Consider the following 27,546-nt stretch of genomic DNA (forward strand, 5'->3'; position numbering starts at 1 on the left):
AGCATCACTTGCATTAAGGTACTTTTATTTAACAGCACACAGCGTAACAAAAAAGAAGGGACACAACATACACACGCAAAATACATGGAAATATTGTTAGGGTAACAATCTTGTAAAAGGTAAATAAAGCTCTGCCATTACCTTAGCCCACTTTGATTAGCTACAACACACAGTTCCCATCACACACTGACCTCAAATCTCCTATCTCAGGAATAAGAGACTCAAGAACGTGTTTTCAACTGTTTCACATATTTAAATGTGAACTTTGTCATTTAGAAAAAAAATATTTGAAGTACAAAAGGGCATATAACTCAACCTCTGATGCTTACACTATTGATCAAAATAAAGATAAGTTGAACACCATCTATTCTATGATTGACAAATCAGCATTGAGCACACCCATATTATGCCCTATTGAAACCTCACAATGGGAGCCATGCATCTGCTGCAAGCTGTTTCATTGACTACCTGAAGGACATTAATGTCTAATGTCCTTAGTGTAAGTGCTACAGTGATGGAGATTAAGTATTATAAACAATATGCAAAACAACTAAAAGACTTCCAGTTAAAATCTTCTTTGGTGAAAGATGGAAAGACACTTTACTACAACTATTTGGAACCAAACCTATCAGATGTGACTTGCACTGAAGTGAATTCAAGATACTTGAAAAAGTAACAGGCTTTAAATCATAACCAAACCATTTTAAGATTAGCAATTTTCCAAAATGCATTACTTTAAAACATATAACTATTTATGCTGAATATTTATTAAGATCACTTATTGCAGCAACTGGGAGAAAAAAGTACATTGTTCAGCAAGTGTGCTTCAAGCAGTCAATTCAGAAAAATTAGGGCAACTTCTTTCTATATTCTGGAGAATTAGAGGTTACTTATGAAGATAAAACACCACAATATTAAGTTCAATAAACCCAAAATGAAGTTCACCCAGGATCTTTTAAGCAACTGAATTTATTGTACAGTGTGACTTAGAGGGGAAAAAATAACACACTAACCCTTGGGTCCCATACAGGCAAATTAAGATTGCATTCTTCTGGCTGTTTCAATAGCACTGGATTTGGCCATTCCCTGTTCAAAAAGATTGTAGCACTGAATAAGACTATTGGATACAACCACGTATGTTCAACAAACAATACTTTTGAATGCGATCCTTCTTAACTCTGCTCTCAAGGTAAAGCACCATTTCCTCAAGACAAGACTGGTCTAATTGGGGTAGTTTAAGTAAGCTGTATTGCTGAACTACAGTATGACTGCAATTAGCTTCTCCAGGACAACAGAACAAGAAATTTTGTGTAGTCTCAGGGGTATATAACCACTGGTTCAGATAATTAATTTAAACTCCTCTAAATTCTTCCCGAAATATACCAATCAAAGAGAAATTCCTCTGTGAAGATTGACATTGGGTCCATCTTCAAGCTGGCTGTTTCATGGACAAACCACAGAACAAACAGCCAGCACATTTACAGCATAAAGAATCATTACAAACCATATATATTAAAAGAAAATTATAATCAAGAGAGAGAAACCTTCTTGAACAAAACAGTAAAGAGCAACACTTTCCAAGTCATCTTACCCCCCCAAATCAAAGTTATCTTCCTATAAAGAGCAGAAGTCAGTTAATCTCTTGGAATTTGTACATTAATGCTCCTATGCTATGCATGTACAAAATGGAGAGAAGTCCAAGAAAAACCTTAAACAGAGATTGCAACCAATTCCCCTCTATTAGCTTAATGTGGCAAAATATTACTAAACACTGCATACCTCAAGGAAGCTATAAAGCCTACCAATGCAAGACAGTGAAAGTGTGCAAATTATCTTCACATTAAGAAGACACTATACTTGAAGCAACACCTTGGTAAATTACTCTTAAAATCTGTCAGTGTCTCATGAAGGATATAGGTATCCAGACATGGTCTTTTAAGAAAAACAGTATTCATTTGTAATTTGCAAAGTTCACTTTTGTCCCATTTGTTCTAAATTTACTTTGAATGTTCCCATCATTGTTATTCAAACCATCTTTCTGAGCTAACCAGCTCAGAAGTATGAAACTGCATGTAATGCTGGAACACCTACCACTCCGGACTGACAAGATTAAAACCCACATTTTTGCCACCAATTCTCTTAGATTACATTTAAACTATGTGCCTAAACTAGATACTGGCATACCTCTGTAATTTGTTATCCCAGTGTCTGAATGTTAAAAGACTTTAAATTTTGGGATTTCTGCTATTGTTTTGTACTTTATAAGTATTTTACTGGAAGAGTACTGTTGAGTTACCAAAAATACTTGAGAAAATTTTAATTAAGAACTGGGTGGTTTTGGTTTGGATACTTTAAAAACAAGACATGTTGGATGACTTACTGAAAAACTAAGCTGACAACTTTCTGGTGGCAAGAACAATGCTTCTAATTTATCTTAATCTGGCAACAGCTGAAAATGGCACCATAAAAACAGGACTAAAATTTAGTGTCTACAAACAATTTTATTTTAGTTTAATCTAAATTAAAAACAAACAAAAAAAACCAAACAAAAAAAAAAACATACCATTTAGAAAATACCAAGAAAAATTTATGTACAAGAGTTGATGCTATTGCATTTGGATAAAGCTGGCAAGTTCTTGCTACTAGCATAGCCCAGGAGACACCACCAAGGAAACCTAGGATATTGGAATAGATGTTGTGGCCTGTGGATTGAGAAGGAAAGACACAAAAGGAGAGAGATATCAGTAACCATAGGAGGTAGTGGAAAGTTCACAAATTTCAGAATAAAACTGCTTACGTTTTGCCCACAATTTGATAGCTCTCAGTGTTAACCTGAAGTTGTCAATGTTTGGTACTAGATGCAGAATTTCATCGGTTACCCGGCAACCTGCAAAAGAAAGAATCCATTACAGTTGCTGCCTATAAAGTTTTTTACTTGCTTATCCTCCCTCACCTTCAAAACTACCAAACTTTTTAGATAAGCACACTGGAAACTCATTTCACATTCTGATCACTTTTGTTTTCAATTAGAAAACTTCACATATTTTCATGTGACTTTTTTCACTTTTAGTGTTTCACAGCAGCACTCAGGTAGCCAATTCATGAGCGCGTGACTACAGTTTTGGACAGCTGCTTGATTTTTTTGTTATTAATGAACAATATAAGCCATTGAAGCAACAAACAAATTCTGCTGTTATGTGAATACATACAATATATCATGGAATGTGCAGGTAAATTTTAAAAAGTGTAAGTCTTCATGAACCTACAGAAAACCTGACAGTCACAGCTCACAGCTTTGAATTTTTAAGAACAGGCTTTAAAAAATAGTTTTTAAACATACTAGCTGTACCATGATTTTCAGTCTGTAATATTATAGATGGCAATATTAGCTGCTTGATTTTAGGTGGTTTATAATCAAGTACTTCATTGTTACTAAGTAGCTGCAGAGAGCTGTTTGCATGAAAATAGTTATATCTAAGACTACTTTAAAAGCAAGTAAGAGGAAACTACAAATTCTAGAGATTGCACAAATGGGAATTTCACGGAACAGTTTAAGTGGCTGTAATAATCTCAAATTATCAAATTTTTAGTTTGTAACAACAATCAGCGCTATCTCACATGCTCCTCTTCCCCATCAAGCTGCAGCCAGGCTGAAGCTCCTAACATCCTGTACATAAATAACCATTTTCTAAGCTGAAGTATTACAGAGAAGTTAAGGGTTACACAAGCTATTAAGCTACTAAAGATCTGGCGTCAAACTGACAGCATCTGGATATCTCCAACTTATCACTGAAGTAATTTCAGTGAAGTGTGTATGTTTATGCAAACACAAATTAAAAAACACACCTTTATTTACAGCAATAGGTAATGCTCCACTCAAAAGTCTTGCAAGTCCCATTAATTTCTAGAACCATTTACTAACTAAACAAGAGAAAAAAAGCATGAACATTCTGGCCAACAAGAAACAACTCTTCTCTCCAGAAAGATAGAGGTAGATATAGATATATAAAACTGGGTATAACTTTATTTCTAAATAAGAAGTTGCTGTATTTTCAGTCAAACCCACAACTACTATATCAAAGAACCTAGGATAGTTCTTTAAAGATTAGATAAATCGATATACAAAACATTATATACATACCATTAAGACTTCGTATGCATCTAATGTCTAAATTTTTAAGTAGGCTGTCGTCTCGTAGGTCTAAGTCCTCAGGAATAGTTTGCAATGCTAATCTTGCAAACAAAATGTCAATCTTAAGAAAAAAAATAGGTTGTACATTAGACAACAGTTCTTTCTTCTGTAGAATTCTATTAGTCATTTTCATCAAGTTTGCTAACAGCAGTCTTCCTAGGACAAAGAATCCTTTAAAAAATACATACTAGCATCCTTCACAGACACTAAATGAAACACTTTCAGATGCTTCATCTGTCTTACAGCTCCTCTTCCGAAAGGACAAAATACACATTTAGATTAATACAGAACCAACACACACACAAAAACTACACTGTCAATGTAAATAAAAATCATTTGGGAACAAGCATCACTTCTAGATCCAGAATACAAAATCCTGCCAACATCAGAACAACCCATGAAAACGTAAGTCCTGGTTTTAAACTAAATATTCTCAAATATCCCAGAGAAGAATTATTAAGAAGACTGAGGGGAGTCATTGCGTCCCCTCGTGAAGATGTCAAAGACCACAAAGGGGCAGGTACTAATCTCTTCACTCTCATAAGCAGAGACAGGACTTAAGGAAACAGCATGAAGCTGAGTCAGGGGAGGTTTAGGTTACAGATCAGGGAAATCTTTTTCACCCATGGGGTGGTTGGGCACTGGAACAGGCTCCCCAGGGAAGTGGTCACAGCATCAGGCCTGACAGAACTCAGGAATCATTTGGACAACACTCTCAGGCTCATGATATGACTCTTGGGGTGTAGTACAAAGGGTCAGTAGCTGGACTTCAACGATCCTGATGGGTTCCTTCCAACCCAACGTATTCTATGTTCTATGAAAATTATCATGGAATTACAGAAAAAGTAGGATATCTTTCCCCATCTAGCACTGTGAAGCACACATGTAACTAGCTGACTATATAAGACCAGTATCTACGAAGAGTCTACATATCTGATTACAGAAAATGTTCTGAAAATTCAGCAAGCTGCTGAGCAGGCATATAAATTTTGAAATTTATGTCCATTTTCTTTTCTATTACTTCTTCAGTACTTAACAGTTTTTCTAGGCCAAGAACTTCTAAAATACTGTTCAGCACTGAGCTAGAATTTTACACTGCCCTGCGCACAAGACACTGCACAGAGTGGAGAAGTCAGTTTGCCTTTCCATCAGTCAGTTGATGAGAATATCAAGTGCAGATCAGCAGCCTGTCTGCAAGGCAACAGAGGCACTTCACCAAATGAGGCTTTTAGGACAATGAAATATCTAGTCCTATTGTGTCAAGTACAAAACTAGTTTAGTTACATTAAAATTCTTTTAGATAAAGTGAAGCTGGAGATATCTTAAAAGACTTTTTTGTAGGTACTTAAAACTTTGCATCCATCTGTTTTAAACTATGAAGTACTTCTCCACAGAACAGTATTTCCAAAGTATTCAGTGCATTTTGTATTTCAAAGTCCTTAATAGCTGGTCTTAACAATCTGTATTACATGTAAAAGTTCCTTCTTAAGTCAAAAGTACTCCTTCTCAATGTAAAACAAGTTCAAAATTAACTTCAGACTTCAAGTTCTGCTATGATCTCTAGAAGGTCTAGCACCTCTAAAGATTCAATGCTCATTGACATTTATTTTCAAATAAAGAAATTAACAGTCTGTCCTAGTAACTGGGGGAGAGGTAGCTGGCAATAAAACAAAGTATACTACAGAAAGAACAAAAAAAAAAAAAAAAAAAATCAAGAAAGTTTATTTTAAACAAGAACATAAAATGCACTTGTAAAAACTTAAGTTTTTTATAAAAAAAAGTTTTAATAACAGGATCACTACAAAACTAAATTCTTTTTCCTCAGTTCTAACTTCTGCCAATTTTTGCCTGGATTAGCAAAAGGAAAATTAAATTAAATTAAAATCTTTTGATACTGACATAGCTGGGCACAAACACAACTATCAGAAGCTGTGGCCCAACAACACTAGTATATACAAAGAGTGTGTTTATGACATAAGACGAAAGAACTCTCATGCATTGTCAGCAACATGAGTTCAGTCTCAGTAACAAACCTAAGCCCATCAAAGCCCATCATAAATTACATTGGAAGAAGATGCTACTTCTTTTAGAGCAAACAGTCCTTTTTTCCCCTGTTTGGTCTTGTATTTCAAATTCCATTTTTTAAAAAGGAGAGAACTCTGGCTTGAACACAAATGACTGGAGGAAAAAAAAAATGGAATAAAAAAAAAGTATAGAAAACCAAACTGACCAGAGGACAGCCATGGCAAGTTTCAACGTTTAGAATGAATACCTAAACTATGTAATAAGAAAACAGATTCTCCAGAAAAATGTTCATAATACCCAACTGTATATGGACAGTTTTATAATGGCTAACAGATACAAAACCACAGACTGAGAGAGAAGGAATTGTCCGATATTGTGTACAATACTACAAAACATGTCATTTGCCAGAAGATTAGCACAGGAATTCCTTCCCCTCTGTAAACCTTCTTGTACCCACCAGTTACTGCTTAACATGATGTGACTATAAGTCTCATGAACTTGTGTATGAACACTTCATATGTTTTTGCCTTGTCACCAAAATACAACAGTGTCAGAACAACTAATAGAGTATCTATTGAAAGCATCATTACTGTTTTCTTAGTAAAATCAAGTTAAGCAAGTTCAGTGCTTCAAGACAGCTGATCCATCAGGCTCCAGGTACCAAAACCATTGTTCTGGTCATGTGTTTACAGATATGTGAAGAGATTAGGACAAAAGGAATACCCAGCTTCCCTTGAGCAGCACTTTAACGTTTTTGAAAACATTAAAGACCACAACTTTCTATAATGTAGGATAATACAGCAAATCTTTTATGTTTGGAAAAGTTAATCATTAGCAGTCAAAAAAAAATTCTGAAGCCAAATCATTTACGAATATAATTTCTATTAAATTTTAAGTCTAAATATTGGCACTCTACTCTACAGGTTAGTAAACTAATCAGTACAAGTGAGTAGCAGAGTCAATAAAAGGAACAGGGAGACATTCTGCACACAGCTTCAAGTCCATCAAGAAAAACTTGTTGTTTCAGCCTTAAATTTCCATTTTAAATTACACAACTGAGGACTGTTGTCAAAATCTTTGGTATGAAGTTCACAGAGTCACTTTAATAGCACCTATATTAATGAATAATGAGTTATTAAGAACTTTAAAACATTGCTATAAACATGTTAGACCAAATCAAATTAAAATATTATCTTTACCTCTATTCCATCAAAACAAAGTTTAATAACTGGGACAAAAGCTTCTTCAACAGCCTGGAGGGAAAAAAAGTTGTATTTTATTTTCAGTACAGAGAACATGTACAAACAATAGCTACCAGGTCTAGACAATCATAATGAAATGCTATTTGTATCAATGCTTTTCTGTTTTCAGGTTGATTTTTGTCAGCAATGTCTTTCTCCACCACTGAGAGCTTGTGCAGTAAGCACTTACCCCACTATGCGCTACAGCTGTCTAGATGTTAATTATAATCCAAACTTGTACCAACCAGGTCTGATGATTTACCTCAAGATCCAAGACTCTTTCTCCCTACATACAAGACATGATCAAGCATCTTTTACTCCTCACAAGTATCTCTAAGTATTCCAGGCTATGGGGACTTTTGCTTTAAAAGGCCTCTTATTTCTGTTTCTACAGTTAGTATAAGAAATTAGGAGAACACTGGGTAGCTATGCAGCCTGACTTCACATAAAGTAGTTGCAAGTCACCAGTCTCCAGAGATCAAGCACCTTTTTAAAATGCACTCAATAAGGCATTTTGATGAACAATATCATGATGAAACCGTGGAAGTTCTCATCTACTCTGGAATCAGCTATGAATACCATTTGTGCTCAGACTTCAATTATTGTTACCTTAACATTACTGGTTGACAGAATGGGTCCTAAGCAAAATATCAAGTTCACAAGTGTCTCATACTCACTCACTAGAGCAACCACTAAGAAAGTATATATTCCCCTAAAAATGGAGATGTACCAAATCCTAATACTGGCTGGAATGATTTAGAAGTGTTATGACACTCTGACATAAAGGTTATTTACATCACTGAAGAACTACACTGAATAGCATACATAACTGGCTGCTAAATCAACTATACTACCTGGAGTTATGAGTTTACAGCAAAGTTGAATGGAAATCTGAAAATCTGAATCCTCTCAAATACAGCATGTCAATTTAAAGACTATTAGAAGTCTTTACATAATAAAGCATTCAAAACAGTTGTTTCAGTGCATACAGTGTTACCAGATGCAGACATACCAGATGTCGGCACTACCCTGTTAGTTACCAACTACAGGATGCACAGAGTGGAAGAATGCTGCAGAGACAGCTCCAATTATTTTATGAGAGCAGGACTAAACCAAACAAAGACTAGTCAGCAACTATCTTCATCTTAAAAAAAAAGAAACTGGAGCAGAGAAAATTTACTCTGAGCTGGTATTGAGAAGATTAAAGCTCCCACCAGTTGACTTCAGCAGGTGTGTCACTTAGGTATAATAGAAACAAAATACTGCATTACCACAGTCTTTCACTACTACAAGGGAAATCTTCACTTCTACATGCTAAAAGTCTTGCATGAACATTTAATAATGGGACACTAAAAATATATCTTCCCTTTTCAAATGCAGAGTTGATAGCCAATATAAAAAGTTTAGTTACTACCAACCACCATAACTGTTTATATAAGCATGAAGTTAAAAAAAGCAGCACAAAAGCTTCACTAAAACCACCCGAGTTTGGTCCTGATCCTTGTCAAGCTAACACATTTGCATCTGCCTGCAGCTAGTGAGTAAGCAGAAATTTTGCCACACATTGCTAGGAGATTGTTCTGCCATCCAAATTTTTAAGTAAGTATCTATTAAGTGGGAGCATAGGAAACCTGGAAGAATCTCTATTTACTTCAACTCTTATGACAGGCTTTGCTGCAGGTTAATAAAAAATCCTTTGCAAGCCTTAACAGTTAAGTTATATCTAGTTATTTAATGCATCATCTTTCACTACTGAATGTTCCTAATCCTCAGGTGAGCAAGCTGTATCAGGCATTTCACATACCCTCAGATCTTTCACTTCTTCTTGCTGTTTTAATTTTTCATAAAATGATGTGAAAAAATCACTTCTTTCAACATGTCTTGGTGCAACACACAGGGCATCAATATCAGCACCTGAAATGGTTAATTAGCAGAAGTAAATTACTCAGTACTTCACATGAAAAAAATGCCAGCAATAGACAACTTTATATTTAATAAAATTACGTAGGAAATTTTAGTTTCTCATCACGTGGAATGGGTTTTTTTTTTAAATACTAGTCAAACCAAATGAAAAAAAAAGTCATGACCATTAAACATATGGAACACAGACATACACTCCTGCTTCAATAGTGGAACACTTGTAATCCTCAAAGAACAAAACATGAAAATTTAAGTATACAACTTCCTCTGTCTCCAAATAATTCTCAACTTTTTTGTCTGTGCCTCAATCCACGTTGAAAACATAATATAGGAATATATTTATTTTATTTAGAATGAACACTAGAGATGGTTAACCAAAAAAAATTAAGAAAAGTAACACCACTTCAAAATACAGCAAGATCAGTCATTAGATCAAACACATGGATTTTTATAATAAAAGGAAACGTTACCTTTTGTATGAACCCCTAATCTGTAGGACCCAAATGTAAAAATTTTTCCTCCAACGTTTTCAATTACAGATTGCGGAAGATTCTAAATGGAGCAAAAAGAATCTGTTATTTTACCTGAAATAATAACCTCAGTATTTACAGAAAAGACTGAGATTAACATTTCCACTACATTACAAATTACTGCCTCAAACCTGGTAATTGTTGTACCAATTCTACACTTCAGGTGCAGCAGCTTTATAACATTACAGAGATCAAACACATTTTGCTTACCACTCAGGCATTTTAGACTGACTCAGAAATTGACGATGGATTCCAATTTAGACCAACACAAAACACAGTTTACTGTATCAGTCTTTACCATGTTACTTTCAGAGATACCCATATGATAGTCTTTAAACAAAAATTTGGGGTTGGGAAAGGTATTTGTTTTATGCTGAAATTGGTTAGGTACATCTACCAAAGTTCCTAGTCTTTAAAGAATGGCTGAATCCACAATACTGTGGCCAAAAGGGCTATCCTTTCATAATAAGATGCAATGCTAAAATCTGAAACCCTACATGAATGTTTACACAGCAGAAGATAAAATAAATCAAAAATTCTGTTTTGCAATGTATATTAGATTAACTTAGGTAGCTTTCAATCTTACACCAGTCATGATACTCTTACTATTTTGTTTTCAAGGATCATAGCAGGGCTGTCCCTGCCCATATGCTTGTTGGTATATAAATTTTCATTGCAGAAGAGAAGCGTAAAGAAAAAACACCATCCCAAATATACACAAAGCAAAATCGCTTAAAAAATTAGGGTTTTACTCCTAAAAAAAAAATAAATCTATAATCATGCAAGACCATAATCATTCAAAAAAGATGTGTGGGGTTAGGGATTACTATAACCTGGCAAAAACAGTATCAGCATTATCAGTCTACAAAACTAACTTTACAGGATTGACATTAAAGGACCACAGTCATAATGCACATTTTAACATCTAGCACTGTTTCACAAAGGCAAATAATCTAAGCATGTAATTAATATAGTACTATATGCATGAATTTTGAGAAAGTGTCAAGTTACATCTATCAGTTTCTTTCTCTGACAAGGTTCTATTACGAAGGGACAATGCTGCCTGCACACAAAAGAAACTACACAAGGATAGTACTTGTTTTGATCCCCAAATCTAAGGTTCATCCCATTTAGTCTAGGAATATATTTTGGAATAATCTTCCTACAGCAGTCTTTTAATCACAGTATTGGCAACTATGTAAAATATATCCATACCTTGCTTTCACTGATTTCTCGTATCCATTCCTTTACCAAGTTATTTAATTTCCCCAGAATTAGAATCCTATTAACAAAACAACAGAAGGACAAGTTACAAACTCAGACAAAACTAGTAAAATTTTTAAGACTGTGATCATCATTACATAGCCAATCAACTAGAGTTACACTGCAGATCTAATTAGTGATCTTGTTTTATATATATATATACTGAAAGGAACTTACAACATTCCCACTACTTATCCCCCTTTAGAGATATTCAAGAGATTTAAGCTCAAAAAACATCCAAATATGCAAGGCACACACACGTTAAGGTACACGAATTCTACTCAATTTCAAAATAAAACTTTAATTCATATAACACGTGCATCTAAAAGAACAGTGAAAAGCAGTACTGAGAGGAAAAAAAGCCTCAAAAACCTTAAAAAGGAAAAAAAAAAATTAATAGGTCCATTACAATAAAGTAGTGATGAAGGGGAAAAAATGTAAACCAGCCTCTGAAATTTAAAGACCGTTTTAATTCCTTTCTGCATTTTGAGGTATTCGTCTGAACTGAGAAAAATCAAGCTTACAATTCCACTAGACTTTTAGAGAAAGAATTTGAAAGAACACAAACACACTTGGGGTTCAACAGGCAACTACAAAAACCATTGTATTAACTCACCTGCGTTGCAGCTCTTCTTCTTCTTCAAATACACCATAAGGTTTTAGGGTTTCGATTAATTTCTGGGTAAGCATGCAGTCAAACTCCTTGGGGGCAGCTAAACTGATAGGTGAGGTAATGCCATAATGCTTCTGTAGTTGCTGTGTTTGTGATCCCTGGGTTGTAACGGGACTAATAAAGGCAATTAGATAAAGTTACTGACAGAAACAAAACAAACTTATTTTTTCTCGTCAGAGAAAAAATACATACTAAGGAAAAAAAAATTAAGTCAAGTGTTAGCATTTTCATCCCAAATCACTCTGTGTTAAATTTGGTGTCCTGTTAAGGACACCAACAGAATGGCCTTTCACCAATTCTAAACATGCATTTATATTTTTCCCCTTTAGTACTTTTTTCATTCTACTAGGGCAAAAGCTTTATCATCAGATTGGGCTCCTTTACTTCCATAAAGTCTAAAGTACAAAGAACCCTCCATGACAAAAAGTCAAGCTGATAGCAAAAGTGAAAGTCCCACTCTTGGCAGGCATAATATTCCTTGGTATATTGCCATAATATCAGTTCCACATGTTTATACATATTATATACTATTTCTATCACACAAAATGAAAATATTTTCATCATGCTATCTATTACATGTGGAAAAACTACAGTATGACTTCAATTTCACTTCCATTATTTGTCACCATAATCTCCTCAAGATTTCATTCCTCATTTCCACAAAGACTAAGTATTAAAAAAGAACACCTAAACTTAAAATTGATGAGAATCCACAAAACATTACATAATTTTCCACAAGTTAAACCCATTTTACAACAATTTAATGTACTATAATTTGCTTGCAATCAAGATTTCAGTCACAATGCAAGTTTAAGGACATCTGCCCCTTTGCTTCTTAGCAAAAGAAAAAAAAGGCTTATCAGGAAAAAGTATTTTAAAAGTGTACATTAAAAAAAAATAACCTTCAAGTAATCACGGGGACTGGGGCAATGTCTGGGAAAATTATTTTATACTGCTTCCTTTAGCTATGAGGTTTTAATGAACTAAAGAATCTGGTAGCAGCTGAACAAACCATACAGACCTTAGGACTTTAGGTGTCAATGAAAACATTATTTTAAAAAAAGCCGTTCAGATTAATTCTACAAAACAGTAATTCAAATTAAGAACAAAGGAAGGCACTAAAACTTTTTTTTTCTCTGTTAAAAAAAATGAGGAATGTCAACAGAAATAGTAGCTTCAGCCACTTAACTGCCTCTAAAAAAAGCAGCCAGAAAACAAAAAACATCAATACATAAACATCCTTTGGATGTTTTGAATATTTTAACTTATGCCACAAAGCAAGTGGCAATTTGAATTACATTTTCCCCCCTTTTCCCACCTGTTAATTTGAAAAAATAAAAATGCTTTTTAACTTAAACTTTTTCAGTTTACTTTTACGGTTAATTTAAAGCAATAATACAAAACAATCAATATTTTAGCTTTATGTAGCAATTTCCTGATGGCCTAACTGTTATTTTCACCCATTCATAGCAAGAAACTGAATCCAATTCAACAGATATTAGACTTCATTAAAAGGTCTGGCAAAACACAGCCTGGCAGATGCTGTTACTAGTTTTCAAAAAAGACTCAATGTCACTCAAAACCAGATTCTGTGAAGCTGATTCCTGAAGTCAACAATGCTGCCAGAGACCTCTGTATTAGCCCTACTTGTAAGGACCACGATTCAACAATTCAAGAACTTGTCTTAAACATAATCCTTTACCATGTCTATAAAACTATAGTCCATAAACCCCAGCCAAACAACGTATCTCTTCCCTAAACTGGTTTACACACAACCTTGGCAGTGTTCAGTCTGCCTTCAAAACATCACACTGCCCTGACTTATACCAGTGTTCCTCCAACCCCTACACAACCACCAGAGCATGGCCACAGGCTTTGAAACTGTTCACTAAAACAATGGCTTCAAAGAAGCAATTAAATCGATCATCAGATATACACCTTTGGGAACTGTAACATAAAACCAGCTACAGTTCTTACATTTACTTTTATAACAATGAAATAACGATGGTGTGACAGCACAGGACCTTCCCAGCACAAGTGTTTCACCCCTTTGCGAAGGCTGAGAGTTAGTAAGTACCTTTCACTGCGTTAGTGTGTAACAATTCTCAGCACGACTGCCTTCTAGATTTTACAGCTCCAGAAGACAGGATGAACCTGATATTTTAACATATATTAATACTGAAGAGAATATAGGTTATTTCCAGATAAAAACATTTAAGTTGAAGCTCTGCTGTTGACATCTGCTAAGTTAACTCTATTGTAAGGCTTCCGTAGCATACTTAAAGATAAGAAAAAACTTCCTTTGGAAAATTAAAGAAAAAATGGTATGGCAAGAAACTTTGTTAATGAAGGACAGAATAAAGTAACTCATCCTAGGTCATCTATTCATTTAAAAGGCAGAATGTAAGTCACTATAAACAAACAAGTGAAGGTATATCCTCTCTGCCTCCTACCTCCCACAAAACCAAGAAACTCAAAAAAAAAAGCATTTGCTACCTGATTCTTAAAGCAAAAGTAAATGATCTCTGAGAAATAAATTTTAAGTCTCATTAGCCCAACTTTAATTCTGTATTTACATATTACATTTTAGCCAGAAAATGCTGATGATGTTACTAGAGTTCTACTTTTTTCTAAAACCACGAAGGTCATACTCCTACTCCAGTATCTTCCATTTCAGTCACATATGGGCATATGGACATTCTAGCTTTTACTTGTGATATGTCCAGAGAAGAGCATAAACTACCAAAGTTATTCAAAAAGAAAGGTGAAAAGCCAGGGAAGTATCAGTGCTAACCTTCTACCCAAGAGGATTAGAGAGGTTAAGGCCTTGTTGAAAAGTCAATACCTTGATGGTATCTCAATCTGGTAGTCACTAAAGTTAAACCCTAAGAAAAAGCAGTGTATTAAACAGCAATTAGAAGTTCCATCCCAGCTACTCACTCTTGACAACTGCAGAGACTATGTCAGGGTCTGACACAACTGAAAGCATGTTTAAAGCTTGTTTCTTTTTCTAAAAAAAGAAAAACAAACAAAAAAAAAACCCAAACCAAAATAAAACAAAAAACAAAACAACCTCCCCAAAAAACAACAACAACAAAAAAACGTAAGCATTTCTTTTTTAAGATCACTGCGAAAATTAAGATACAGTTTGTGGCTTTTGGTTGACTTTTACAGTTGGCTTTTTAGTCAACCACATATAAACATGAAGACCATCTTCTTACTCTGAGATGACTATGAGTGATCTGTTAATTGTACAAATATAAAATAAAGTTACAGAAAATGATGTAGAGTTAAATTTAACATGCTACTGTTGTAGCTCTGGTTTAACCTGAAATACTGAGTATTTAAACCATGTGCAAATTGGGTAACAGCTACAGTGGATTAGTTCTGAAGTGTTATGATTCAGTATTTCATATTCAAATACTAATTTTATCTGTAAGAAAAGCACATGTCCTTTTTCCCCTTAAAAACACAAGACACAAAGCTCTAGTTTGTGCTAAGCTGAAAGCAGTGCAGCCAAACAACTTTTTCCTCAGAACCTAAAGTTATGGTATGCAGTATTTTTTTATACTGTTAGCAGTAACTACCAAACTAAAAAGAACAGACCTTGGCTATATGGTTGCTACTAAAAAACACTTTTAAACAGAGTGCAGAAGGAAAAAACCCAAATAAAGCTTGCAAGAAGCTTTACAGTTTCCAGACCGTACACCTCGAAACTCCTTTAAATTGAAATGATTACATGTCTTTCTAAGGTAGAGGAGGGGTTACAACACATCTTTTAAAGATCAAGTGATAGGCCTCAACACATCCAAGTAAACTGAACATAGAGCAAATACAGCTATACCTATGTAACACTGTCCCATATATCACTAAGAGTTTGATACTAGTTCCAATGGCATAATATTGAACAAATTATAACTGTTTAAATTCCCCCCTAAGTTTCAAACTCATCCAGATACTAAGACAAAATAGGGATTCTCAATGATTATCCTCATTTCTCTATTTGCCTCTACTGATTACCTCAGCAAAATTTATTCCTTCTTATTTGCTGATGTAAGACACTGAAGTCAGATTCCTGAAGCAATACTGGTCATCACACCATCTGGTTAACCAGCTGGAGCTAAATTCATGGAGCTCAAGCTCTACTGTGTCCAGATTTGGAGAAACTATATTGAAGTGTTTTGCTTCTTTTAAAGTTTGCTTCAACAACAAGCAACTGGCATTTTAGACTGAAGTTTCTAGCTTAACACTAATACCATCACTCCACACGAAGTTTCAAAACTCTAGATAGCAAACCTTAATGAAGTCTGTGAAAATCACTTACTGGGGAACGTACGTTTTAAATGGTTAAGACAATCCAGCTGTCCCTCCTGAACAGAAGCATTAATATCTAGCAGAGTATCACTGGACCATTCAGACCATGAACTAAGTCTTCAACTGCAAGTATGAGATGTTTGAGATATACAAAACTGATCTGAACACAGGGAGTGGAGCAACAGGGCTACAGAAAAGGCTCACATAGGCAAAAGGAAGATCATTCATACACATTCTGCTAACCTTGGACTCTCTCCTGAGCTCTCTGGCTCTTCTGTTTGTATAGAAGAATAGTGAAGGAAGCACGTGCAAACACAAACCCATCCACAACACTCTTACTAACAAAGCAGGAGAAATTTCTCAAGTTTAAAGAGAAGGAAGTGCTAACGAACTGCACAGGCAGCAATTGAACCAAAATTATTTTTATTGCTATGCTGGAGACAAAAAATTCAAGAGTAGTAATTTAAGAAATTCAGTAAGGCTGCATCAAAAGATAACAGGGAGTATAAACCAAGAACTAGGAATCCCACAAAGCATTTCACTGTAAGAGATTAATTTGTCTCAGCAGTGAAATCTGCTCAGCTCAAAATAACTGTGTTTCCAAGTTCTGTGCAGTACCTCTATATTAACAGGTATAAATTCAGCCCTTTTTTAGACTGATACTGGAAGACTGAAAACTATTGCAAAACCACATATCCTTGCCAACTAACAAATTAATCCTCAGTACAGATTTTTATATTAATTGCTTCTCAATTATGAAAGATATCACTATATTAAGGCAACTATTCTAGTCATACCTGTGCTTTGCAAAATTAAGAATGTTTTAATTCCTTTCCCAACAGCCTATAAAATTCTCAGCTCTCTCTGTTCAGAAACACACTATTTATCAACTCCCAATCAGCACAAGCCATTTTAAATACAGTGTTGTGCTTCTGGCATGTAAGTTGACAGTCTCTAAGTAAAAGTCAAGAAAACAGTGACTTTGCCTATGACTACAGAAAAGTTCAGTGAAAGAAAACATGAAAAGTCTTACTTCAGAACTGAGAATAAGCTTGACTGTCCACTAGAAAGAATAATTATTAATGACATTCCAAAACTCTAATACAGAAGTTACTGATACTAACAATATTTAAATTTTATGGTTCTTATGGAACTTTTAAATGTTCAATGCATTTTTCCCCTTTCGGTTGTAGAAAAAACATATCAAAAGTGTTTTCCATGAATTCAGCAGACACACACGTTCAGTAGCTTACCAAGAAAAAGATTTGTGCTTTCTCCATTTGGAGGGTTAGAAAGGGCCAGGTTACATGAAAAGACTACATCATCACTCACATGAACATAGCTCCAGCCTCACTGAGTCAGTAGCCTTTCTGTATAAGACCCAACCAAAACATATGAACAGCTTGGTAAGCTTCATTCTTCCCTGGCATCTTATGTTTCAGATAATGCACAGGAACATTCTGTACCTAACTGCGCACTAAAATATATCTTTATGACAGGGGAAGTAGTCAACTTTGTTTCTAATCAGTTATTTTGTTAAAGACTTCTTTACACAACTGATAGTGCTTCACACATGAGAATTTTAACAAAGTCACATAAGTTTCTAGGATACATTTTAATGTTTAAAAAAAATACTAAAGGCTTCTTCAAATGCCAGATATCAGCATCAGCAGTCTTACTACTGATGTACCACATACAAAAAGAATTTCCTTGGTTTTATACTTTTGCACCATACTATTAAAAAGCACACACACACAGAGTGCAATATGAACACTGCTGTACAGTTCTGTAGAACTTTGAACTTCCAAGTCAAGAAAAATGACAATCTCCAGTTGTACGGGAGATCAGTCTTGACAAGGCCTGTCAATTGTAAACAGCAGAGTTGAAAATGAAGTTTAAAAGTGGTATCGAGAGGTCAGGCCAAAAAACAAAAGGAGGTGAGGGGGGAACGGGACATTCTGTCACCATGAAAGTTTGGCAGTAACCGAGGGTTTGTTACACTTTCACAAAAAAAGGTGTATCACCCAGCAGAAAGAATCAACTGGAAAGAATTCTAGAGAAAAATAACTTCCCAAGCTGCTTCTTTCTTTCCTCTAAAGTCAGTGGTATCACTTCATAAACTCAAGAATTAGCATTACCAGCATTTCTACTTAGTGGCGTTAAAACATTCACTTTGAAGTCTTGACTGAATGATACAAAGTCTATAATGTCAAACATACAAATGACAAAACAAATGCATAAAATGAGAAAGCTTCGATCTTGCTAACTACAATAAACCTTCTGTACTAGTTAAGTCGTCAAGTAATGTTTATACTGAAAATAGCAATATATTGGTGGAATTATAACTTTGTACCGCTGTTTAAGAGTTTCTAGATAAAGTATTAAAGACACCTACACATCAAGAGAAATTATCAAATAATTCCAAACTTTTCCAAGTTGAAGATCGTTATTATTACAACCCATAGAAGTGGGCCAAACTTTAAAATGTTATTAAGCATCAGGAATTTATGTAGTCACAACAAAATAAACTAAGAATGAAAGCAAGCAAAATAAACACCCTCCCATTTTCCTGAGGCTGAAAAACCTAATCAACTTCAAAGCTAACTTCTGGTAACTTTTCATTGCCATAACGAACATGTGCAAAACTTATCTATAAGGACATTGGCGCTTCGTTATACAAGCATTAGATCCTACTTGGCACAACCATGCTCTTTCCTGCATTGACCCACTGGTCCTTTCCCTGCCATAAACCCTTTCAGGTAAGTTTCTATCACGTTATCTACCCCATGACTAACTCTGCAGTAGATTAGACTGAATTAGACAATCATAACAGACAACCTTGGCTATTCTTCACTTTAAAGCTGACACATTTAAAACAACAGAGAATAATCCCAAATTATAATATGGAAGAAAAGAGCGAATAATCACAAATTCTTTATATTACTCCTTCAATTAAAAAAAAAAAACAAACAAACAAACAAAAAAACCCAAAACAAACCAACCGACCAACAGAACAAAATATATAAACATGCCTTATTCGGAAAAGTCATTTAACCACCTACACATCACTGTTTCCCTAGAGTTGTATAACCTAATAAAACACTAAGATTATGAACTACAGAACCGAGGACCTGCAAGTTTTGTCGTCTCAATTCGGAATCGTCAAAACGTCGGCGATGTGGAAAAAAAAAAGCGAAAAAAAATGCAAAGGGTGGAGTGAAAGAAATCGGCGAATAAACTGGGATGAATAAGGTCACACATCGTTATTCCTGACGGCCAGCAGGGTCACGGCACGGCACGTCCCAGGCACAGGCGGCCCGGATTGCCGGCGCGGGCTGGGGGACACAGCGGCCGCAGCTCGCCCTGCCGGCCGGGGGCGCTGCCCGGAGCTGCCCGGGGGGCCAAGGGCAGCGCGCTGCGCTCGGAGCGCCCACTGCAACCAGCGGCCCAGGGGCTCCTGCCTCCGGAACGGGGAAAAAGTGCCCGCCTGGTCACCGGGGGAGGGACTTCGGCCGGGGTCTTGAGTAAAAAAGCGCTTCACCCTCGGCGGGCAGGGACAAACACGCGACTCTCGCCCCTCGGTGCGCCCTGACCCAGCAGCGGGGGGCGCAGGCCGCCGCACGCGTCCGCCCCGTCCCGCACGCCGCCGCTGCGAGGTCGCAGAGGCGGCGACAACAACGCTAAAGCCACATCACCGTCTGCTCCGGGGCTCAGGGCGATGGGGGGCGGGAAGGGCTGCGCGGAGCTCCCGGCGGCGCGGGCAGCGGCGCCAGGGCCGCACACTGCGGCAGCGGAAGCGCCCGGGCCGAGGGGACCGCGAGGGGGGAAGGGCCCGAGCCCGGCAGGAAGGGCCAGAGCATGCGGGAAGCGCCGGGCCGGGGCCGGCACAACGCGGGCCCGCAGCGCGCCCCGCGAGCTCCCGGACTTACAACGGCATCGTCTCTCCGGCCCCTCCTCCTCCTCCTCCGCCGCCGCCGCCGCCACCACCGCCGCCGCGTCGTCCCCTTCTTCTTCCTCCTCCTCTTCCTCCTCCCCCACCGCTGCCGCCTGCGGACCGGTCACTCGTCACGCGGAGCGGCGGGAGCCGCGACCATGGCACGGGCCGGGGCCAGGCCCCGGGAGCGGAGGGAGCGGCTGTGCCGGGCCCGGCCGCCGCCGCCGCTTCACTCGCCTCTTCCCCTCCGGCCTTCTAACATGGCGCCCGGACGCTACCACAGCAACGTCCCGGGGCGGGGGGGGCCTGACGCAGCGCGGCGGACACCCCCGCACGGCGCGCACGCTCGCCCGGCCGCGCGTGCGCAGTCGGCCGAGAAGCCGCGGGGCGCGCTGGGGAATGTAGTCTCGGGGGCGCCGGCGGCGGCGCCGGCCGGGGTTTGAAAACAAAGCGCCAACGGCCGCGGGGCGGCGCGTGCGCGGGGCGGGGCGGGGCTGTGAGGGCTGCCGGGCAGCGCTGGGCACGGCGCTCGGAGAGCCGCCGGGACTGCGAGCTCGGCCCGCGGCGGGCGCCGAATGCGCTCGGTCCAAGGGAGCCCCATGCGCGCCTCTGGCCACCCGCGTCGGGCTCACTATGCGTTCCTGCGCAAAGCAAACATCCTTTTCTAACAGTTGTTTTTAAAACATCTGCCTGGAGTAGTCTGCATGAACTTTCAGAATTTTTTTTAAAAAGTTACACGCTTTATAGATCAGCTCAAAACTTTATTCGTAGAAAAGTACATTACAGTAACTAGAGAATTGCGGCATTACAATAACTAGAGAAAACCTGGTTTACCCTCTCTTTTTTAAGCGTCCAGTTGTCATCTTTACTCTGAGAAATAGCATTTTCAAACTGAAAGATTGTCTAAAGCTACCGATTATTTAATCTTCAACTACCTCACAGGACAAATGGTAACTTGGGCTGACAGCATATAGGACATACAGATCACGAAAATCTGTGTTTCTTTATAGCAGGAGATGATGGTTCTATTCCTGACTTGTCTGTGTGACTATTAAAACAGATGAAATAAGACTTTATAAAAATACTAATATATCTGAATAAAAACATGGGGCATTAACATATCTAAAATCTTGATGCTCAAAGTTACAGATAAAATAGCTGTAAAACGTTCCTATATCACTATTCTTTCAGATATTCCTCTTTTTTCCCCTTCTTTTTGCACAAAGGGTCCTTGCCTTCTGTTTTGACAAAATCCTGTATTTGTTTCACACCACGTATGCAATCAGTTTCAGCTCAGTCAGCATAGATACGGCTCCTATGAGAGGTGGATGAAGTCAATAAAATTGAGAATGACAGCCATGTGCTGGAAAGTCTAGATTCTTAAAAAAAATACCTATCTAGTGTTGAATGCAGAAGATTAGTAAATGAGATCTACAGCCATGTCTTTGATACCAAAATAAAACACAGGTTTTATAACATACCTCTGCTGGGAAACTGTTTACCAGGCAGTCTTCAGTGCAGACAAGAAGACTTTTTGCCTCTTGGTAGCCAGGAGGGGAAATAAGAGAGCTCGCTGCTTCAATTTATTTCCATATTCAGTAAAAACACTTTTTTTTTTCTTTTTTCTTTTTTTTTTAATAAAAGTTTTTCTCAAGCTTGCTGTCTACATTCACTAAAGATCAGGAAAATAATATATTGCTTAAATAGAACATGTAGCTGAAAATAAATCCAGGAAAAAAGTTTTGCAGAGAGAACAGAATTCTTATGGTTTGTAGTTTCCAATAGATATTTGAAATACAAACAGGTAAATAAATGTAGCAATCAACATATGCAGCAAATGGAAATGTTGTATTGGAAATGTATAAAAATATTAAAAACCCAGTACAAAATAGTAATAAAGTATGAGCAATAAAATGAAGATCACATAATAACCCTAAACAAAAATAACAACAAAAACGAAGAATTTTTATCTAAAATGTATTAGGAATTTTCTCGCTTTTTATTTCACAGTACCTATTGCTGCTAGGATTTAATGTTAATTCCAGTCGATATCAGGACTGTTCCTAAAAAGATATTCTGCCTACAAACAGAAAAATTTCAAAATTGCAATTATTTTCATGTTTCGAACTTTGAAATCCATGCAAAATAACAGATATAGTGGATAACATTGCTATAAACAAAACTGCAGAACATATTAAATGGCCCTAAAGTGTAACTTATGGCAGAAAATGTCTCTATGTCAGAGCACTCTCTTTCCCCCAAATAAATACCATCCAAAATACCATTGGCCTCTCTCTCCCTCTTCGTAGCAGTTACCCTGTTTCTATCGTGAGCAAGAGAAGGAAATGAGCCATTTATAACAGTATGTGTCACTCCACGGAAAAGGGAGTACCCTAGCGCCTGCTTTCTGGACCCACTGATACTGATCTTTAGAAACAATGCAGTTATAAGGGAAGATCTCATACAGTTGTCAGTCACCATTAAGAAAAAAGCTTAAACCAAGAAAACATTCCTTAGTGCCTGAAGTCGGACTGCAACACCATTGCTTTTACTTTTTGCTTGATTAATATAAAGCTCTGTTTCAGCTTGTGAACTATTTGTTAGAATGGCAGGCAGAACAGCAGCATGGCAATAGTGTTACAGCACCTGGATTCCTGTGTGAATGCAATGCTGGCCCTGCTTTCAGTTGAAAGTTAAGCTGGATAACTTCCTGAGGTCATTTGCAACTGGAATTAGTCTATGAATGTCCTGTATGATTTTCTGCTTTATTTATGTGTGTGTTGTGAAAGGAATTACCAAAGAACTTGCATTCATCATTACAACATCATTACAACACTGTGTTCAGTTGTGCCTAGAAGGGTGGAGAGTGGTGTCCCCATTTCTAAAGGGTTAAAATTTTATATAATTTGAAAGTACGTAAGTAGCTAGAATTTTTAGGCCACAAGTTGAACTTTACCTGAACCATATGGTGATGTTTTTAAGTCAAAGATGGATTACAGTGAAACCTGCAGCTAACAATCTGAACATTAATAATAGTTAGAATGGACAAAGCTGCAGCTTAAACATTACTTAAAAATTAATAGCTGGAGTGGACAGCCCATAGATCATGGTATATGGACTGTAACAACCACATTATTGTAACAACCAGAACCAACTGAAACTCCCACTGAAACTGACCTAAGAGGGTGTGCAGTGACCCCGTACCAACCCTTTGCTAAAAGACAGCAAAGCAATGAACGACAGCCAGATCTCAGACCCTCATATGGCTGCTGGTCCCATGAGAGATGTCCTGTGGAGTTTAGATGGACAGTTTAGATTGTAAAGGCACTTGCCATTTTCCCCAGGGATTGCTTTCTTTGTGGACCCTCTTTTGAGGCACCTGACTCCAGCTACCAGATAGCATAATAGGTTCATTGGCACAAATCAATCTAGTGGCAATGAAAGTCTAATGTCAAAAAGTTCTTTAAATTGTAGTCCTCGATGTCACAGCGGAATTGTCAGTACATAAAATGTTCAGAGTGCACACACCAAGGGGAAACAGATTCTGGTAGTGATCCTTGTCCTATTACTGCTTAAGTACACTGGATACTACCTTTCATACACCGTATCAACTGATCCCAGAAGGAGTAGTTGCTGGGTTTTAATTTTCACTATAATTGCTAGCACAAGAGTTGCATATTCTAATCATTAATTAGTTGCTATTGAGAAAATGGGGAGAAAATTTAAGTCCTTTGGTTAACAGAGATTCTTTGGGTCTACATGAGTATTCAAACATATGTAAGAAACAAAACATAATCACCTTACCAGAAAATTGACTGGATCATCTGGCCTGATCCTACAGCATTCATTTATCCCTTGCATAAGTGTTGGCATAACATACTTCATTAAATAGTTTCGTAGTGGAATAGACTGGACCTCCAATAACTCTCGTTCTTGTTTTTTCACTTCCTCCATCTGTTTATTCTACAAGTAATGAAGAAAAAATAAAATAATAAATAATTGTGTTTATAACATCTATTAAATAGCATTTGGCTGAATAATAGTGCTGGCCTAGAGAAAAAAAATAGTGTTAGAATTTGTGGCCAGAACATTAAAAAACAAGTTAACAGAAAAAAATTATTACCTGCTTATCAAATTTAGAGCACACAACACACTGAGAACAAAGAATTGAACGCTGTAAGAACACATATAATCTCCTTAATAAAATTATTTTATTTTTCTTCTTTAACACCTAAAAGGAAGTTTATTCTCAAGTCTTCCCATGGCCCTGTTTCTATAAGGTATTTGGCAAAATGGTTGAAATACACTGTAGCACCTCAAAAATTGGTACCATTGCAAATGCCGATGGTTTCTTGAGGTTTCTTTGTTCTGGAGGGAGAGTATTTTTACTCAGTAGAGAGCCCTGGCTTTCTACATTTTTAAATTGTAAATAGTGATTGGTTTATTTGTTTTGGTTTGGTTTCCTTGGTTTGTTTTATTCTTATTCCATTGATGCTTTTGAGGGGCTTGAGAGTCAAATATAGTAAAACCAAAGTGAATTACATCCATTTACACCAGCTAAATTTATTTCCGAGTTCAGGTGAAATCAAATGCAATTTTTACACTCAAAAGGTGGGAGGGATGAGGAAATAAAACCACTGCAAGCTTTTCTTTCTTCCATTCAATAGCACTTAGTAGCATTTATACTTGCAGTAGCTTTAGCCAGAAGATTACTCCAACTCATTTTCATTGTCCTCTCTTCACTCATTTTATTCATCTGTAGCCTGAGCCATGCAGAGATACAGCAAACAGATGATACTCTGAAGACTTCTTTTCTATACTCAAGGCATAACAGAAAAGCAATGTTCAGAGAAAACAGATACACCAATTTTCCATTATTCACTCAGTCTAGGAGTGCTGTTGAATACATCTTGCAAGGCATCTTTGGTCACTACTCAGAGACAGCAACTAATCTAATCTCAAGGACAAATTAACAGTTGCTTAGATTTCCTGAGCACCTGCCTATTTAAAAGGATAACCTTAAGGACACATTTTATTTAAGCACCCAGTTTATCTTTGATTAATGCACATTTTGCTCTTTTAAACGCAGATGGCTTGGATTCAATACAGCTAAAATGTGTTAATTATCCTTATAGCATTCAAATATAGGAAAAGGATTTCTCTGTGGAATTGATCCGTTTGTTTTTAAATAGCTCTAAAAGAAGACAATAGACCTGCCTTCTGTTGAAACAGCCTGACTTTGGGTGTGAACAGGAACATTCTTACAGTATGTATTTCAGGTAATTTAAGTGAAAGGTCCTTAGGTGTGGCAAAGTAAATAAGAGAAAAGCATCGTGTTCAAATCCTCTGGGGTCAAGTAGCCTAAATACCAAGTACTTACTAGATTATTAGCAAACAAAAAACAGACTGCATCGGGCAGTCCTTACTGAACCTAGTACATAGCTCTCACAGGCTCAGAAGCTCACAGGCTCTTGCAGGCTCAGAAACCTTTCTGCAATGCAGGCTGGAATATTGGTCTGTGTTGAGTAAAATCGAGTTTGATAATTAACACTTGGTTAGGTGCTTAGAAGTAAAATGAGCAACAATGCAGAAGACTGGGTAAGGAAAATCACCATTGATTGTAGTAGATATTTATAAATGGTAAAATAGAAGAGCTACAGCACAGCAGCAACAGCAAGAGTGCCATAAAAGTATTTTAAAGACATGCTGATAATACCAAAATGAAAAAAAATGCTATGTCTGTAATGAAAAAGAGACTATATTCTGTAGAATGGGCTTCAAAATGCACTGTGAAAATAGTCTAACCTAGACCTAAAATATGATATAAGGAACGAGAGAATTTATGCCACACTTCCCAAGTGTATTTACATAACAGATTATTTTAAGCCATCTTAAATAAATAACAATGTTTTACTAAAAATATGGATTAACCTACCCATTCTTCCCATCTTGCCATTCTTTCAGCCCTTTCCTCAGCTTCTTTACGTTCTTGTTCAACTTTTTCTTCAGCTTCTTTGACAAGGCGTTCCTCAGCTGCTTGGCGTTCCAAAGCCTTCTTTTCTTCATCTGTCAAGCCATAATTCCGAGGTTCTCCAATTTCTTTGATGATCTTTGGTACAGCAAGTCTGTTGTCATACTCTTCATATACAGATACATCTTTTAAACAATACAAGAGAGAACCATTTCAAGGCTTTTGTAAACTATCAATTGTCAATTATTACACAAGACCTAAAAATATATGGTGTTCATGTTGTTTGAATTGTCAAGTAAAAAATGTTGTTCTCAATGGCTTATAAATGTCAGGTTTTTGTTACACAAAATTAAGTTTTCTAAATCTGATTTTCTTTACCAGTTTCAGCTAAAATAGTTTGCCTTTTAAGATGATGTAAGGAAGAAATATATTAAAATATTGTTTAGAACTATTGTTTATCAATTGCAGCTTGCCCAGGTTTTGAAACACAAAAATTATGTCAACTACCAACCATCAGAGATGTTACTGACATGTATCTTATGTTAACTTATCCAGAAGCCTAAACCCATCAGTTTTGTCCTTCTCTCCTCCGTGAACACAATAGGTTGTTAGGATTTGGCACAACCTCCAATGTTTTCACTCTTACAGATGTACAAATACACAGAACTCTCTCTAGTCTTATCTCTTACTGTATTACATTTACAAAACAAATTTATAGCTTCATGTAGGAATGTAAAGACTGAACAAGAATTTTTCTTTCCTTTTATACCTTCTCCCTTTTAATTTCTGGAGGTTACTTGAACATTAAACAACAAGAAAGAAGAAAAAGGAAAACTGTAGAATAATTGAAATTTTTTTTCAGGGCTTTCTAGTTTCTGTATGCATTCAGTGTGGGGAGGCAGAAGCAGCACAGGAATGTACATGGAAAAGAGAAAAAGTGGACATTTGAGCTCGAGAATACAGAGGTAAAGAGCTTGTTCAGGGGCAAGAAATGGAAGATGTAAAAGCACAGAAATGGGTAAGGAGAGCAAGCAGATGAAGGGAAAAAGAAGAATTAGAATACAGAATTAGATAAGAATCTAGTAGTCCCTGCTTCACAGTTCTTTAGCTAGCTATTTTGAAAGTCATTGGCAAAACATTTTTCCCAGGTCTTTCTAATCACTGATTCAGGCAGAATTAGACTCTCAAATACTGACACCATTTTCCCAAGACTTGAAGTGTTTGTGATTTGTATCTCAAGTCCAAACTCTGATCATGAATTGAGGAGGGAACGAACATAATTCTATATGATAAAACCTATTTTACAGCATCTTCTTTCAAAAAATCGGGTATTACATTCCTGAAGTATTCTGAATGAAAGGAATACATTTGCTATGGCAAGTGGTCCATCATTTCTACAATTTTAGCTGCACCTGGATATACAAATTACAATGAAAATCACTTTTCTAGTCATTTAAAGTATTGCTAAGAACAATATCAATGT

At 37.0% G+C, this 27,546-nt stretch overlaps 2 protein-coding genes across 10 annotated transcripts in view; both read right to left on the minus strand.

Annotated features, from left to right (window-relative positions):
* Nucleotides 1-20,386, minus strand: part of PAPOLA (poly(A) polymerase alpha) — a 43,191-nt gene extending 22,805 nt beyond the window's left edge. For 4 of the 7 annotated variants that reach the window (XM_085061429.1, XM_085061427.1, XM_085061426.1 and 1 more), the window contains exons 1-10: nucleotides 12,866-12,909; nucleotides 11,788-11,958; nucleotides 11,124-11,190; nucleotides 9,849-9,930; nucleotides 9,263-9,372; nucleotides 7,417-7,470; nucleotides 4,142-4,253; nucleotides 2,798-2,887; nucleotides 2,564-2,702; nucleotides 1,014-1,086 (exon numbers count right to left, since the gene is read on the minus strand). In XM_085061429.1, coding sequence (XP_084917555.1) covers nucleotides 1,014-1,086; nucleotides 2,564-2,702; nucleotides 2,798-2,887; nucleotides 4,142-4,253; nucleotides 7,417-7,470; nucleotides 9,263-9,372; nucleotides 9,849-9,930; nucleotides 11,124-11,190; nucleotides 11,788-11,958; nucleotides 12,866-12,894 — 927 coding nt within the window. In that variant the 5' untranslated portion in view covers nucleotides 12,895-12,909. Of the gene's footprint in view, nucleotides 1-1,013; nucleotides 1,087-2,563; nucleotides 2,703-2,797; nucleotides 2,888-4,141; nucleotides 4,254-7,416; nucleotides 7,471-9,262; nucleotides 9,373-9,848; nucleotides 9,931-11,123; nucleotides 11,191-11,787; nucleotides 11,959-12,865; nucleotides 12,910-20,087 lie in introns of those variants that run through there. The other 3 variants (XM_085061432.1, XM_085061430.1, XM_085061428.1) reach the window with 2 other exon arrangements.
* Nucleotides 20,387-20,832: 446 nt separating this feature from the next.
* Nucleotides 20,833-27,546, minus strand: part of AK7 (adenylate kinase 7) — a 30,086-nt gene continuing 23,372 nt past the window's right edge. For all 3 annotated transcript variants that reach the window (XM_085061434.1, XM_085061435.1, XM_085061433.1), the window contains 3 exons: nucleotides 26,028-26,248; nucleotides 23,897-24,055; nucleotides 20,833-22,172 (listed from right to left, as the gene is read on the minus strand). In XM_085061434.1, coding sequence (XP_084917560.1) covers nucleotides 22,128-22,172; nucleotides 23,897-24,055; nucleotides 26,028-26,248 — 425 coding nt within the window. In that variant the 3' untranslated portion in view covers nucleotides 20,833-22,127. The remainder of the gene's footprint in view (nucleotides 22,173-23,896; nucleotides 24,056-26,027; nucleotides 26,249-27,546) is intronic.

This window comes from Lichenostomus cassidix, chromosome 5 (genome assembly GCF_008360975.1).
Source record: "Lichenostomus cassidix isolate B80296 chromosome 5, HeHo_3.0, whole genome shotgun sequence".
In the NCBI taxonomy this organism is placed as follows: Eukaryota; Metazoa; Chordata; class Aves; order Passeriformes; family Meliphagidae; genus Lichenostomus; species Lichenostomus cassidix.